The sequence below is a fragment of the Trichogramma pretiosum genome, unplaced genomic scaffold (assembly GCF_000599845.2).
Source record: "Trichogramma pretiosum strain Unisexual culture from Peru unplaced genomic scaffold, Tpre_2.0 scaffold23, whole genome shotgun sequence".
Classification (NCBI taxonomy): domain Eukaryota; kingdom Metazoa; phylum Arthropoda; class Insecta; order Hymenoptera; family Trichogrammatidae; genus Trichogramma; species Trichogramma pretiosum.
In genome coordinates, this window is record NW_019641629.1 from 1,370,865 (window position 1) to 1,386,922 (window position 16,058).

A 16,058-nucleotide genomic window follows, 5' to 3' on the forward strand; every position below is an offset into this window, starting at 1 on the left:
AAGCCATTTTTCAAAGAAGATATATCAAGAAAACAGCTTGGAAGCCCACTGTTGGATGAAGTAATGAAAAAACTTTATCCATCAAAATGGTTCGCTGCTCATTTGCACTGTAAATTTGAGGCAACTGTTTGTAATGAAGATAAAACTAAAACAACACAATTTATGTCATTGGATAAATGTGGAGATTACTGTGAAGGCAATAGAAGAAGTTACAGACCTCGTCAAGTAAAAGAAAGAGATTATTTTGAATTCATAGACATAGAGCATGATCAAAGTTTACCTCTTACAATTTCCTATGATATCGAGTGGCTCACTATATTATTCTTGACGAATAATTTATTAAGTGTTAGAGATGCCTGGTGTTATTTGCCTGAATCACAAAATTTTACACCAACTAAAGAACAAAAGGAAACGATTCTTGAAAAATTTAATAATGACTTGAGCGTGCCACAAAACTTTCAACAAACTGTAAGGCCATTCCAGCACACTGAGTATCCTACAGGATTTGCTCAGCCACCTATTTTGGTCATCAACCGTCAAACTACTGTTTTATGTAAAAAACTTGGAATCGATGATCCTTTTGATCCCATAAAAAGATCACAAACCAATCTTGCGCATTTGAATCGTTTTTCATCTGATCAAACCAGAGGCAACAGTTCTACTGGTTTGATTGTAGATATTTCAACTGCATACTTACATACTTCATTAGTTTTACCATCACCTCAAAACCAAACAAAAAATTCCACAAAGGAGCATGTAAATTCAAACAAAAGCGATGTAAAACATGCTAATTTATCTGATGGAAACCAAAATACCATAAATTTAGGTTTTTTCATAGATACTACTCCAAGTTCTTCTAGATGTACAGAAAAAAGAGCGAGAGAAATTTTGCCAGAGCAAAAAGAAAATTGTACAGATCGCAGTGATCTACCAACTAAAAAATTCAAAAGAAGAAATGAAGCATCATACAAAAGTGATAATTCTAGCGTAAGCTAATAAATCATTTTATCAAATTCAAACAGTTTATTGTACTTTGATGATGTTGTATGATCTGAGTAATTTGACATTTGGATTTAAAACTGCAGTTGTATAATAGACTACCTTGCTCTTTATCATCTGCGAATGAAATGCAAATATTTGTAAATCTTTGTAAATATTTTGTAAATATTCAAAAGAAATAAAAATGCACAAAACTGAAAAATTTGATCTTCTACTTTTCACCTTGTTATTTTTTTCATCTATATATTAATCATGTGTCTGAATTATGTGAATAAGCCTACTTTGTACAAAAATACACCTCTTAAATCATGTGAAGTAAATTATCATGTTATTTACAGTAGAAAGGTCGATTGAAAATCATCATCGTCGTCAAATGTGTTTAAAACAAAACCGTATGGAAAATGAAATTGGTAGATAATTCTCAACATTTTTAATATCATAAGTATTTACCGTGCAATTGCTGAATTCTATTGTTAGCAAAGCAATCACAATAATGTAAACAAAATTAAGCTAAAGAGTGAAGAAAGGCACTTGTTCAATTTGGATTGTCACGTATTTTCAGTTCTCCAGTATAATTGTAAATCGAATGATCTCGTTTCATTTTTACCACGTAGTTTCGTCGAAAAAAGGAAATCAGTGTTATACCATGACAGAACTCCTCGGTGCCGCGAAACGTACAATTATTGGAATCTTTATTGAAAAAGGGCAGGATCCGAACGTTCGAGAAAACGTTTCGAATTATTGAGACTTCGGCACGACGACAACGATCGAGTACGAAGAAGGTTTCGAAATGGCCGAGAGAGAGATGATTTACGTGTTTGTAAATTTTTGACTCGTTTTGATGTCAACGAAGAATCGCTCTGCAGCAGCTACTGCGATGATAGTAGCTTGGATCCGTATAAGAAGAGCTGCACTATTCATTCTATCCTACGGTGAGAATACAAAAATTCGCTTTACGTTGACTCGAAAAAAGTCCAAGCTAGATTTAACGTCAATCATTTTCATCCAGGTTCATCATCCACGAATTGATCGAATTACCCGTACTATGCAGCGATAAAATAAATCAGCATCTCGACTGTGAAGATCTATTAGCTCTGTACGAAGCTCTGAATTTAAGATAACCGATTTTTAATGATTTAATAATAATATATAAATACTGTGTTTGTGTTCTCTTCGTTGAATAAATATATTTTTTAAAAATTCATTAAAACGATGTAGGTATTCTTTGCGTTTCATAAGTTTGTCAACAAAAGACAAGAACAATTTGCAATTGTCAATATGAGATCGTATGCATATTATTTTTCCAACAGAACATACCTTTTAATTGAACACGAAAAGGTTAATAATTCACATTTAATTTAAAAATGCATTCAACGTGCAATCTGACGCTGATCCAAAGTGACGAAATGACAATCCGAACGTTCCCAAATCTTTGCGAGACTCATCGATAGAATCCTCCTTTTGATATTTGCGCTAATAGGTATGCGTTGCTGCACCGCAGCAGGCGCCAATTGTGACGAGCGAGGCAAGAAACAAGTCAAGTCTACACAAGGGAGGTTCATATACATAAGCTCGGCCTGCGAGCAGAGAGGGAAATAACAATTCGAGTGTCGAGTCGTGCGTGTGTGTGTACAGTTGTATTTTTTTTTATTATATATATCTCGGTCTTGCTCTTGCTGGACTGGCAGCAGCACAGCACACGGCAGCAGTGCAAGCCGAGAAAGCGCCGAGCGATGGAGTTTATGACATCTCGTGAGCTTGATCAACTTTTCCGGCTTGATGCGCGACCGTTACTCGCGCGATAGGTTAGCGACAACAATAACAGCAGTAGTGTGTACAACGTCAAGCAGCGCAGCCATCATCGTCGTCGTCGTCGCTTTCCGAAAACGTCAGTCCGCGACGAGGACCGATCGGAAAAAAAAACATCCTCGCTGCTGCTGCTGTGTGTGTATACGAGCGAGAGTCCAGCCCGGGTCCCGGGGGCTGCACGAACCTTCGAAGCCCGAAATCATTATTGTCGTCCGCGCGCACACACGGAAAATAACTGGAGGATCGCAACAACTGGTCATGGAAATTTACGACCCAGACGAGGACGAGGTGATCGACACGGAGATTTTCGCCGATCTCGATCCGACAGCTTGGAATCCTCGCGAATACGAGGACGTAAACACGTTCTTTCATCGCGTGGATTCCGACCAGATCATCTACGAGGAGAAGAAAAAGTGCAAGTTTATCGGCAAGTACGTCATGGGCGATCTCTTGGGCGAGGGTAGTTACGGCAAAGTCAAGGAGATGCTGGATTCCGTGACGCTCTGCAGGAGAGCTGTCAAAATTCTCAAGAAAAAAAAGCTCAGAAGAATACCCAATGGCGAATCGAATGTTCAAAGGTGAGACTTTTGAAAGTTTAAAGATTTTCTGAAGATAAAAAGCGAATGGGCACGATGATTCATCGCTCTCAATTATTCATGACATTTAACAAAGTTCTATTGTATTTAATTTAGTTACAATTTTATTCATAAGAATCTCTCATGAATTTGTCGTTTGCTTACGACTCACTATTTTGATGAAAACTTTTTTATAATACAGTATTATTTTTGTTGCAGAGAAATTAAGCTGTTGAAGATGTTAAAGCATAAAAATGTTATTGAACTTGTTGATGTTCTTTATAATGACGAAAAAGAAAAGATGTACATAATAATGGAGTTCTGTGTGGGCGTACTACAGGTATGTATTTTATGTGAAATTATTTAAAATTTATTTCTTTGTAGGATCAATTAATAAATTTGTTTTTTATCTTCAGGATATGTTAGACAGTACACCGTTAAAAAAGTTTCCTCTATGGCAAGCCCATGATTATTTTTGTCAATTACTTGATGGTTTGGAATATCTACACGGTAAAAGTATTATTCACAAGGATATTAAACCTGGAAATTTACTTTTAACACTTGATGGTACCTTAAAAATTAGTGATTTTGGAGTAGCTGAGGTAATTGTTTGAATGATAATCAATCAGTATAGAAGTTGAAAAATAATTAAAATTATTAACTTTGAAAACTAATTATTAAAACCATCTGCAGGCCCTTGACATGTTTGCTGAAGATGATACATGCACAACTGGTCAAGGTTCTCCAGCTTTTCAACCACCTGAAATCGCAAATGGTTGTGAATCATTTGCTGGTTTTAAAGTAGATATTTGGAGCAGTGGAGTTACTTTGTAAGTGATTTTTTTATCACATAATCTCTTTGTTTGTAGTTACAATAAAATAATTATAAAATTTCAGGTACAATATAACAACAGGGCTCTATCCATTTGAAGGTAATAATATTTACAGATTATATGAGAATATTGGCAAAGGTGAATATACTATTCCTGAAGAAGTGGAAGATTCCTTAAGGACATTATTAACTGGAATGTTGCAAAAAGAAATTGATGATAGATTTACACTACAACAAGTGAGATGCCATGAATGGACATTGACATGCCCACAAAAAACTTCGGAATTTGTACCTATTCCACCTCTTAGAGGAGATGAATGGCACACTATGACTGTCTTACCTTATCTATTAGATCATCACTATGGGACCAAAAATGATCAAATTTATTACACAGAAAGAGAATTAAATGGTAAGAACTTACTTTAACTAGTAGTATTATGTTCTACAGATTATTTATTCTACAGTGAAAAAATTGAATAAATTATTTCACGTTTTTTTTGTTACTTGAAAATACTGAATAATAAATTTTGGTTGATACCAATTATTTAGTTTATGAATAATTAAAAATATTTTTGATGCATAATTTGTTCAAAAAGTTAAAATCACGATAAATTTTTATATGGTTCTGCAATGTTTTTAAATTAACTTTAGTCATGCAATGATATTCTTTTTTCAATTTTAAATTACAGATAGCAATAGTCAAACAGAATGTATTTGGTCTAAAAATCTAATGGTATTCTTATCAAAAAAATGCGTCATTTTATAGTCCAAAAAGTATTTTTAGTTTATAAAATTATTCAAGTGTGGGTAGTTGAAATTAATAAGTAAATAAATATGCCATTCTAACTCGTTATAACAAATATAAATTAGATAATAATTACTACTAATATGATAGTGAAAACTCGTTTTTTTTGTCAAAGTTTTGAGGCATGATTATAACAACTAAAGTAACATTTTAATAATTACTAACAAATTTTTAAAAAAGTCAATTTCATTCTTTTTCCGTTTTAACATTTCAAATAATTCAAGTCATATAATAAAATAAAACGAAAATATAATGATTATTTTCCAGAAGAAAAGAGAAAAGAAGAGGAAGAAGCAGAGATGTACCAACAGTTGCGAGAGCAAGAGCAAGAGCAAGAGCAAGAGCAAGAAATCATTGAAATACCTAGTCAAAACCGAAATAAAACTAGTAACATTCGGCAAAGTAGTAGATTAATATGGAAAAATCCATTAACTAATAACAAAAAATTTTCGCCATGTAAGCCATCATGATTTACATCGATCTTCATAATCATTTGTACATATAAAGACTTGTACTGAGATGTGACAGAAAATTGTTACTGTAAATTTTCTCTACGTTTAACAAAGATGTACAAAAATAATGTGTATATGATTAGTTGTAAGTTTGAACGGTTTGAATATATATTGAAACTTCTATAAATTTTTAGTTTCCTTGTTAAAAGAAAAGTGAATTAATTCAATTTTTAATTACCAGTCACCAATTTAAATCAAAGCTATATGCGTAAAAAATTTAATTTTTCATGTTTGATGATATTTTAGGTAGAAGTATGAGTTTTTATTATCATCAAAGCTGTTGCAATGAAGTTTGAAAGTTTGATAACTTAAACAATTTTTGTTTGGCTTAGTTTTACTTTTACGGTGATGAAAAAACTTCTCATCACAAATCTAACAACAAACTACTTTTTGTTATGTTATATATTTGTATATTTTAATGTCATATCCATGAAAGAAACGATAAATTATGTTATTTTTAATTGCCGTGAATGATTATATTAATACGACGCGGGCAATTAAAAATTGTGACAGTATAAACGAACGTTGGACACCCTTACTTTGCATTTGTTATTTTAATATTAGTTTTGCATAACGTTTCCTAAAAAAACGCGAATCTAAGACCAGTATTAGTGAATATTTAAAAAATCATTTTTAATTTTAAAGTTAGAAATTTTTATGTGAAGTTGTATCAACTGTCAAAAATGATTTATTAAAATATTTTCATAATAATTTAACCTTGACCCAATTGAAATATCATTTTACGTGTTATGTACCGTTTTGAAAATGTTTGGATATTCATTGAATCGGTTCGTTACTTAAAAATGTTCAAATGTATTGTCGAAATATTTAAGGCTTTACTGTAATTAATTCTTGCGGTAAATATTTGAACTAAAGAAATAATGATGAAAAAAGGTTCTACAAATTTTGACATAAACTGAAAAGGTCTGTAAAGAAGTAGTGCTTAATGTGCCATATTACTGTATTATTGATAAAGATCAACAGAGTTATTACGCAAATAAAAAATTTTTAATATCAGTTAAAATGTTTTTTTTTACTTTTCTTAAGTCCAAACTGATAAAAAAATATTTTTTATATAAAAAATTTTTTATTAAAATAAAAACACCAATGATGACGTATTAATTATGTAGACATTTATTAATGTAATCTAGCAGCGATGAGTACATTTTCGAACTTGTATACAATAAAAGTGTATACAAATCAGCAACAAATTAATTCCCTTTACATGAATTATTTGACAAGATATTCTTTTTTTTTTTTTTAACAATTTCAAATCAACTAATCTCAGGAAAATTTAGTATTTTCTGTAAACTTGTTCACTTCATGTTTTATATAAAATCAAATCGTATTGGTTGTTGAAAACATTGAGTGCATGGTAGAACATTGGAAAACTTAATTGAAAATAACTTCGTATAATTTACTAGTGGAATGACTTAATATATCAAATTTTCATTTGATAATGGAATATATTCATCACTTTTTATAACTAACACAGACTTCTATTTATAAACTTGCTTTGTGTTTTAAGAATTGACATGGTATGTGATGAATAAAAAAATAACTTTTCAGGTGGCAAGAATGTTGGAGTATCATTTTATACCTAAGGAAATAAATATATTCGGATAATTATTTATATCAACGTCGATGTTCTATAAGAACATTTAAAGTAAAAATACTGAACAAATTGACGTGCAAAATTTTCTCGTCCTCAAAACATTTTCCAAAGCTATTCTTAAATAGCTGTTTCATTTTATGTAGTATAAGTCACTATTTATTAATTTATAGATTATAGCATATTATATGTAACATTTTTGGAACGTGTTTATCTATTTTTCATGTTTCAAAATACTTTGTATTACCAATTCGGGATTGTACTCATTTCATACATCATATGAAAGGTACTTCAGCAAAAGTTTCTAGAATTGTTCTTCGATAACTGAAGATCAAAAGAAACCGTGAAGTATATAAATTTAAAAGTGCCATAAGTTTTAAATCGTGCTAATAATAATAATCAACGCTGTACACGCACAATTTATAAACTAATATTCATATTTATACAAGAGATCTATTCACTCAAAGACTTGATCAACAAGTTTATTTTCATTCCTGAATTAGCAATAAAGAAAATCAAAATTCTTCTAATAAAATTACAAATAAACATATATTTTAGTACAAAATGAATTTTTATAAAACAAGTTAAAATTATTTTTTGAATAATATCAAGTTATAAGTTACGATACTAAGAACATCGTCGTCTTCTTTAATAAAATTTCATTTTAATTATAACAAGCCATTAATTGATATTTTCATAAAATTGTCATCTTGAATGTCGCAGTAAAAGAATTGTATTACAATCGCAAATAATAAATATAACTATATTTTTCATATGAAGCCAAAGTTATCTTCTATTTCATCAAACATTGCAGTCTTACTAATATAACTAGATAGATTTGACTTTGATAAAATGAATGTTGTCATTAAATTAAATACTAAGTAGGATATAGATATGATAAGTACAGTTTATTCAAGACCTCCTTCTTCTTCCAATTTTGAGAGGAATTTAATAACTCTGTAGTTTGGTTCTACTTGTCGTGCCATATCAATAAGTCCTAGTAACTTCTTGATACCAATGAATATTCTGAAAAAAGTAATAATATATTTATTATTGATAGGTAAAATTCCATTACTGATTGAAAGTAACTATGTACATTATACGCTTAACATAAAAGAGCGTTTCACGTGTAATTTTAAATGTTTAGTTACTTTCAAAAGAGTTCATTTCACAAGAAAGAATCTTTTGATTATTGGGAAACACTCTAGCAAGTTGAGCAAGTTGATAAAAACTAAAAAATTACATTATATTCTTAAAAAAAAATTCAATTGCAGTTATTCCAAACTTAGCTAAAACATTCCACATTTTTTATACGTTTGCGGGTACTAATTATTTCATGCTCAAAATTTACATTTCTTGTTTATTCATTACTCTAATGAATATTTTCAGTAACGTTCAAAATTGCAATTCTAGAAATCATGTTTGCACAGATAAGTTAAAAGGGCATACAGCAATAACGCGCGAGGAATAAATAACAATTTCAAAAGCTTCTATCATTTAAATGTTCACTAGTTGGAAGATTTTTAGTTAATTATTACTTGGGCGTTTGTTTCCTCGTTATCTTAGCTTTTCGATTTGGAAAAACCAAGTTTCTGCATATTCCGAGAAACATGAAATGTTAAAAAAATTGGTATCGAAATTTATGTTATGTAGAAACTCCGATAGAATAACTTAAAATTATGTTTGAATGGTAAAGTTATTTATGTCCAAATAATAAATGTAGCTTTACCTTTTGCCTTGCAATTTTGCATGAAGATGTGCCATTTCCGATTTTGAAAACAGTTCAACTTGTTCCAGTACTGCCATCAAGTTGTCTGGTGTTGATAAATTCGGTACATGTAAAGTTGTACTGAAAGCTGTAATAAGCTCCATATCCTCCAGTACTTGTCTGCAGTAAATAATGAAAAAATTAGTAATATTCTCAGAGGTACCGTTCGATTTATGCAGTACAAAATTTTTGTAATTGATTCTTACCTACGACTGGTGGTACAAAGAATGAGTAATTTCCTACCCCGGGGAGGCAATTTTTTCAACAAAACAAGAAGAGCTTGCAACGTCAAGTTAGAATAGCGAGGTCCAATTGGACCGTAATCGAGTAAACGCTCGATATTATCGACTAATATGCAACTAAGTTGCGAACGATATGCATCGTCGAATATCTGAAATTATAAAATATAACGCATGATTATGTAAATTCGTAAAATCATGGTTTCATACCAATTTAAAAATCGATGGTACTTCATTACCTTGCGAATGGACAAGCATTTTGCGGACTCGGTGTAACCAACCATGTCTTCGGGCGAGCATATCTTGATGAATGGGAAATCGGAATTTTTGGCAATCTGAGCAGCGAGTGCAGTCTTGCCAGCGTTCGGAGGTCCTTCGAGTAAAATCGAAACGAGTCCCGAGCCTTCGGCCGAGCGCGCCTCTTGAACATACAGATTGCCGTCGGCAAGTATGTCGGCAACGGGTTTGCCCCAGTTAATAATACCACGGGTAAGCAAGTGATCCAATAATTCGGCGCTTGATCCAAATGCAGGTTTGATGTCGTTTTCAAGAGCATGCACGAAGTCCTCGCGCGAGACCATGAGTTTTTCCATTGCAGCCGGATCGACCTCGACTTTGCTCGAAGCCTTGATCAATCGGTTCATGGCTGTACTCTGCGCAGCTCGTACCAAACCCTCCAATTCAGCACCACTGAAGTTTTTAGTCAAAACGGCTAGCTCTTTCAAATCCACGTCAGAATCGATCTTTTTATAATCCCGCATTCTGGATGTGTGAATATTGAGGATTTGGAATCTACCATGCTCATCGGGCAAACTAATTTCCATTTGTACCTAAAATAAATTACCATTCAATCTTAGAACTAATTTTTTACGAAAAATTTCGTTTCAAACATGAATCGAATTTCATAAGTATCCTTACCTCCAATCGACCAGGTCGGAGTAAAGCCTCGTCAATCATGTCACGTCTGTTGGTCATACCAATGACGAGAATATTATTCAACTGTTCAACGCCATCAATTTTGGCTAGCAACTGATTGACTACAGTATCGTGAACACCCGTTGCACCAGCCACGCTACCTCTGGCTTTGCAAATGGCATCGATTTCGTCAAAGATGATAATATGCAAGCCACTATTTGGTCCAAGCTGTAAAAAATTCATTGTTTAAAGATTTTGAGACGTACGGATATATTTATATTTATTAGTTTTATTTAAAATACCCTTTTTTCTTCTTCTTCAGCCTCGGCAAATAATCGTCTAATATTGGCCTCGCTCTCACCGACGTATTTGTCCAAAATTTGTGGACCATTGACGATTTTAGGTTCACGCGCATTCAACATGTTGCCGATTTGTCGAGCCATGAGTGTTTTACCGGTACCAGGCGGACCATACAACAAAATACCTTTAACGTGCTTACAACCTAATTGAATAACAACTTCTGGAGGAAAAACGCGCGATGCAAAAGCTCGCCTGAAGATAGCACTGAATTCTTTATCCAGACCGCCGATACCCATTTTGTTGAAGTCCCAGTCAGGATTGATAATTGACTGCCTGACAATTTTAGTTTTTGTTCCAGTGAGGTTTAGGCTTGAATTTGGTGCTTTTTCAAACATGATTGTTGTATCTCCAAGGCATAATCCCATTCTAGTCTTTTTTGGCTTAGCTTCTTGACCAGATTTAATGGCTTGTATGTCAGCTGCTTCTAAGGATTTGACAACTAAGCCCAACATCTTTTTGTCTTGAAATTCATAAGCCAGTTGTTGACCAACAGTAAATGCTTGTCCAGCAAATTGTAAAAGAAAATCTTTAGCCATAGCTTCACTGTCATATGGTTCCAAGGACGTGCTAAAATAAATAATTATTAATTATTATGTATTAGTGTACAATCGCTCAACTGATTGAATCCATTGAAAGAAATAACTTACGTCTTCTTTTGCAAAAAATCTGCTTCTAAAGTAATACTGGATAGGAATTCGGAAGCAGATGATGGATCGAAATAATAAGGTTTGACTTCTATTTCTTGATTCAGTGATAGTGCGGCCCATTTTCTTTGTGGAAGACTGAAGCCTACTTGGCCTCTGTCAATTTGAGGACAGTATTTTATTGTAAAAACATAATGTTGATTGGGTCCTGTAGAGACTTCAATGTGCCTAGATTCAGAAAAAACAAATTTTTTTTATTTCCAATGAAGTTGAAAATATATCAATGATTTATTGATAATTTATGAGATTTAACTGTATCGGTACAATACAATAGTAAAATGCATTGTAAGAAGTAAATGTCAGCCTGAAACAATTCAAGGTTGCATTGTATTGATTTCCATAAATTACAGAGTAACTTCCAAATGACACAATTTCGAATCTAAATATAAACAATTTACGTTTCAAGAGTTTTACTCGCACGAAAAATATCATTAGTCACGAGTATTTACGCGGTGTTCAAAAATAATGAAAAATTGCATCAGAATGTTGCGTCATTAAACAAAAAAAAATTTAATTCTTATCCTACGGTATTTCTATCGCACAATTTCTTAAAAAAAAGCGAGCGAGTGATAAAAAAAAAAGAAGAATACAAACTTGACACTGTCGGGTACGTCTGCTTTGTTGACAATCGCACAGTTGGTGAGACTAAGCTCGTCCGTGGGACACTTGACCGCTCGCATCCGCTGCAACATGACAATGACGTGGGTTGATTTTTATGGGCTTTCGAGTTGATTAATTTCGTTGAGTAAACGACACACGAGCGAGAGTACACGCAGGTACAATTATTTTATCATCGACGAGAAAGAGCCTCCGAGAGAACACGACGACACTCGAGGGAGCTCGTCAGAAGGATGAATGCGCGTCGCGAGCGAGGGTAGCTGGTGGTAATACACATAAATGCCTCCGAAGGGTAACAGTAGTTATAGCACAACATCGGCGCGCGATTCTTCGCATATGCATCGCGACTGTGTACATAGGTATAGAGAGAGAGAAGGCTGAAGAGAGAGGCGAAAGATAGCTAACACTACGTCGCGTATACACCACACTGCAGCAGCCGAAAAGTCGATAGTCGCAAGGACTCGATGTGTGCGGAGTTCGCGTGCATTTTATATAGATATATATGATAAAACGGCACACACATATACGGACGTCGTCTCGTCTACTCGCTATGTGTACGTTTGTCAATATATAAATAAAAAACACATGCAACAACAACGACGACAACAAAAAACTCACCATGATTGACATACTACGCTCGACGACGAGCTGGCTATCGATATACTATTGAACGATGAGTCACAGACGACACGGACTCTGCTGCTATACGATATAATGATGTGGCCAAAAACTTTCACACACACGCACGTACACACACGAACAGAGATCCGACTGTCTCTTTACTGCACGAAAACGTAAGTAAGCGTACGCGATCGGATGCAGAGCCGTGTCAGCGAGTCACACCAACACGCACTCACACTGTGCACACCCACGAGGGAGCGAGATAGCTGCCTTTCGAATTCGATCCTCCACACACACACAAGCGGACTGGAGAGAGAGAGATAGTTATACACGTCCGAGCTTTATACAACGCGACGATGACTGCACAGTGCACACGAACACTCGGTTATAATACACACTGTGTTCTGCTCGGTGCACACGCACACCAACGTCGATGCGAGTCTCCCAGGGAAAGAGAGTGAGAGAGAGAGAGCACGCGCGTGTGTGTGTACACTGTATTGTACTATATGTATACGAACGTGTATTGCGATGCCTATGCCAATGCCAACGGGGCGAGAGCGAATTTCGCCTCTTTTCGCGCTTGCAATAGTGTATATACTTTTTCGCGCGGAGGAGGTAGAGAAAGGGGAGAGACCTTCACCTCCTTACACGTTCGGCATCGTTAGAGCCACTACACCTATATATGCACTCTCTCTACTTTCTTTCGCACGCGTCTCGTGCATGTGCAGCACGACGCTACACTGGAACAATATATATATTTATATAGTCGCGCACAGGCTCCTAAACTGCTGATTTGGACTCTACGTCGCGGGGGGGCTATACGTTGAGCAGACCCTGAGAGCTGCTGCAGCAGCCGCCCTTAGCTGCACAGACTGCGGACTGCAGCTCTTGCATGTATATATATATGCGATGATATGGATGTACTCGCAGCTACCCCGCACTTGCGCAGATTTATCGAATTCGAAGCTCTCGAGACGACGACGACGACGACGTCTGCGAAAGTTTCGGGGGCGCACTCCGTATAGTGGGCTTGTGTATATCGAACGTTGCAAGTTCTTACGTTCGTATATACCTGTATTTGTGCTGCCGAGCGTTTAATATTCAAGAGGCCAATAAGAGATACCGCGGCTAATGAGCGATGAACGCGTTCGATCGCCTACGCGCTAATGTAGAAATTGCTCTTATCTCGTCGCTTCGTTCGTGGGTATATATTCGATGCAGCTCGAGGTTTTTTATATTCGACAAATAATTGAATCCAAATCGTTGATGATCCCGTTGATGAGATCGTACGGGCAAGAAATAGTAAAGTAACGAGAGATTCATTTTTAAACGATTGTCAATACTCCGTGTTCTCAAAGGAATTCTCGTTCGAAGAGTCCTTTAGCGGTCGATAAAAGCAAACTCGTACGCCTTTTTCATCAATTCGACACGTTGACCGAAGAAAGATAGATTTGATGTTCGTTAATTGTAATAATTCTCGCCCGAGGACAAATTTATAAGTGCAGTTACTCATCGTCGATGCAATGTATTTTTCATGATTCATAGTATGCATCGATTTTATCGATGACTATTATCTCTATACACGTTTTATCGAATAAGCACCAAATGAGTTCGTAGATGGATATTTTTCGGTAATATGAAAAAAGTCAATCGTATCTTCACCGAGATTATCAAATTAAAAAACTAGTTACCAAAACCGATGAATTCTCCAATAGATAAACTTTGGAATGACTCGATTTTTATGTATACCATTTTAAAAGAGATGAGAAATGTAAATAATATTGTATTCTTCTGGGCCGGAGCTATACCGATATGGACACCAGGCATTGTGGACTCCATCTGTTGTGTTCACAAATGGTATTATTTTCTAATTTATTAAACGGAAAAATTTATATTACCTCAGCATACATTATTTTCAAACATCAATTGAAACATAATTTTCTATCTAAAAAAAAAACTCAATTTATATAAATCAAATAAAAGTAATCAATGCTTTCTGGGTACTATCATGAAGCATTGGAATCAAGCAAGAAAGGTCTCAAGAGACATCTGGATGACAATAATTTGAAGAACAATATCTGTTTGTCAATTTAAAATATTTTCATTAACTCAAAGTGAAAAAAAAAATATAACGTTTATATACAATAAATAGTTTTTTGATTGAAACTTATTATCGAGACAATAACTAATAATCTGTTCTAGCTTTTTCACCCGACTCGTCGCAACCGATCGTGCAGATACAGTGGATATATCTTTGGCCCTCCGCTCAGTAACAGAGCTATGCTCCCACCAACCAAGATCAGCTCCAACCAATTTTAGTCCGGGCGCCAGCTATGGGTCGAGTATACATTTTCAAGTCCATAAGGTAACCAAAGCTTTTTATAGGTTTTTTGGTGTGCTGAATCGATTTAGCTTGGTTACCAAGCGTTAAAATTGGTATTTTAAAAGTTATTAACAAATTTATTGTTTATAACTAAAAAAATTTGTTTAAAAAAATCTGAAAAAATTCACACGTATTCTTTGACTAATTCTAAGACTATTTTGTTCTTTGCATTTTTTCGTTTTAGACGTTCCTTAACAAGTTAGAAAATCGCAAAGATTGAAAATATGAATGGTTTCTGAACAAATTCGTGCGTAAAAAAATAACTTTGCAATTTTCTAGCTCGGTAAGGAACGCCTAAAACGAAAAAATGCAAAGAACAAAATAGTCTTAGAATTAGTCAAAGAATACGTGTGAATTTTTTCAGATTTTTTTAAACAAATTTTTTTAGTTATAAACAATAAATTTGTTAATAACTTTTAAAATACCAATTTTAACGCTTGGCAACCAAGCTAAATCGATTCATCACACCAAAAAACCTATAAAAAGCTTTGGTTACCTTATGGATCTAAAAATGCATACTCGACCCATAGCTGGCGCCCTGGCTAATGGGTATGTAATTTAAGAGCCATGTTCACATTTCAGAATGATAAATATTAGGAATTATGAATATTCGGAATGTGTAATATTCGAAATGTTTGAAAATCGGAATATTGAAAGCGGAACACGTTCCGAATATTCATAATTCCTAATATTCATCATTCCGAAATGTGAACGCTCCGACTTCCTGCCTAACTTTCTCTTTTATCTTGGAAAGGCATCAAGCTTCAATATCTAATAGCATCTAAGCAGTTTAACTCTACATGTTGAGTCGTTCAAGTCGCCTTAAGAATACACAACCTAAAATAGGTCTCATCGACACGTGTTTTTAAATTAGCGAAAAAAAATTGAAATTTGTAATTTTTAGTGTTTTTTTTTGGTGTTCGTGAGTGCGTATAAACATGTCCTACAACAAATCCAGTGTAAGCTATAATAATAGAAAATATTTAGAAATGTACGGGTACTTGTCGAAAAATGTCGCGTGGGAGATTCAAGAGGATAGACGTGAATTTCTTCATCAACTCGTTGCCGTCATCAAAAATTGGAAAGGCCAACTTCCAAATCTTCTAGACTTCTTTCGGAAAAAAGTTATTTATTGGCTTTTGATGGAATGCGTCACAGGCGCAGATGAAGACGCCAGCGAGACACCAGGGGAACGATTCATAGATTTTGTGGCTCGCAGCGGCTTCAAAGACGCGCCCGAAATGGATAAAGACGGAAAGCCTCTGTTGCGTCGCACCACGCCAGTCCATCGTGCGGCTAAGCAGGG

The 16,058-nt window shown here is 34.6% G+C and overlaps 3 protein-coding genes across 5 annotated transcripts; 2 read left to right on the plus strand and 1 right to left on the minus strand.

Annotated features, from left to right (window-relative positions):
• Positions 1 to 63: 63 nt before the first annotated feature.
• On the plus strand, positions 64 to 996 carry LOC111693698 (lariat debranching enzyme-like). The gene has a single exon (XM_023459121.1). It carries the CDS (start codon positions 64 to 66, stop codon positions 994 to 996), a length of 933 nt encoding a protein of 310 aa, XP_023314889.1.
• A 1,581-nt stretch (positions 997 to 2,577) lies between these two features.
• LOC106654632 (serine/threonine-protein kinase STK11-like) lies at positions 2,578 to 6,003 on the plus strand. 3 transcript variants are annotated; one of them, XM_014374586.2, is made up of 6 exons: positions 2,578 to 3,386; positions 3,603 to 3,723; positions 3,800 to 3,985; positions 4,077 to 4,213; positions 4,281 to 4,624; positions 5,288 to 6,003. In XM_014374586.2, the coding sequence occupies exons 1-6, from the start codon at positions 2,779 to 2,781 to the stop codon at positions 5,488 to 5,490; spliced, it is 1,599 nt and encodes a 532-aa protein (XP_014230072.1). In that variant the 5' UTR covers positions 2,578 to 2,778; the 3' UTR covers positions 5,491 to 6,003. The 3 variants fall into 3 exon arrangements, with proteins under 3 accessions (XP_014230072.1, XP_023314910.1, XP_014230073.1); XM_023459142.1 differs by having other exon boundaries at positions 5,291 to 6,003; XM_014374587.2 differs by lacking the exon at positions 5,288 to 6,003 and adding an exon at positions 4,905 to 5,004.
• A 640-nt stretch (positions 6,004 to 6,643) lies between these two features.
• On the minus strand, positions 6,644 to 12,378 carry LOC106654967 (vesicle-fusing ATPase 1-like). Its single transcript, XM_014375142.1, has 9 exons — positions 12,367 to 12,378; positions 11,725 to 11,813; positions 11,074 to 11,298; positions 10,369 to 10,993; positions 10,070 to 10,294; positions 9,391 to 9,981; positions 9,119 to 9,303; positions 8,874 to 9,032; positions 6,644 to 8,170 (listed from the first exon to the last, which is right to left on the minus strand). The coding sequence occupies exons 1-9, from the start codon at positions 12,376 to 12,378 to the stop codon at positions 8,053 to 8,055; spliced, it is 2,229 nt and encodes a 742-aa protein (XP_014230628.1). The 3' UTR covers positions 6,644 to 8,052.
• Between the last annotated feature and the right edge of the window lie 3,680 nt (positions 12,379 to 16,058).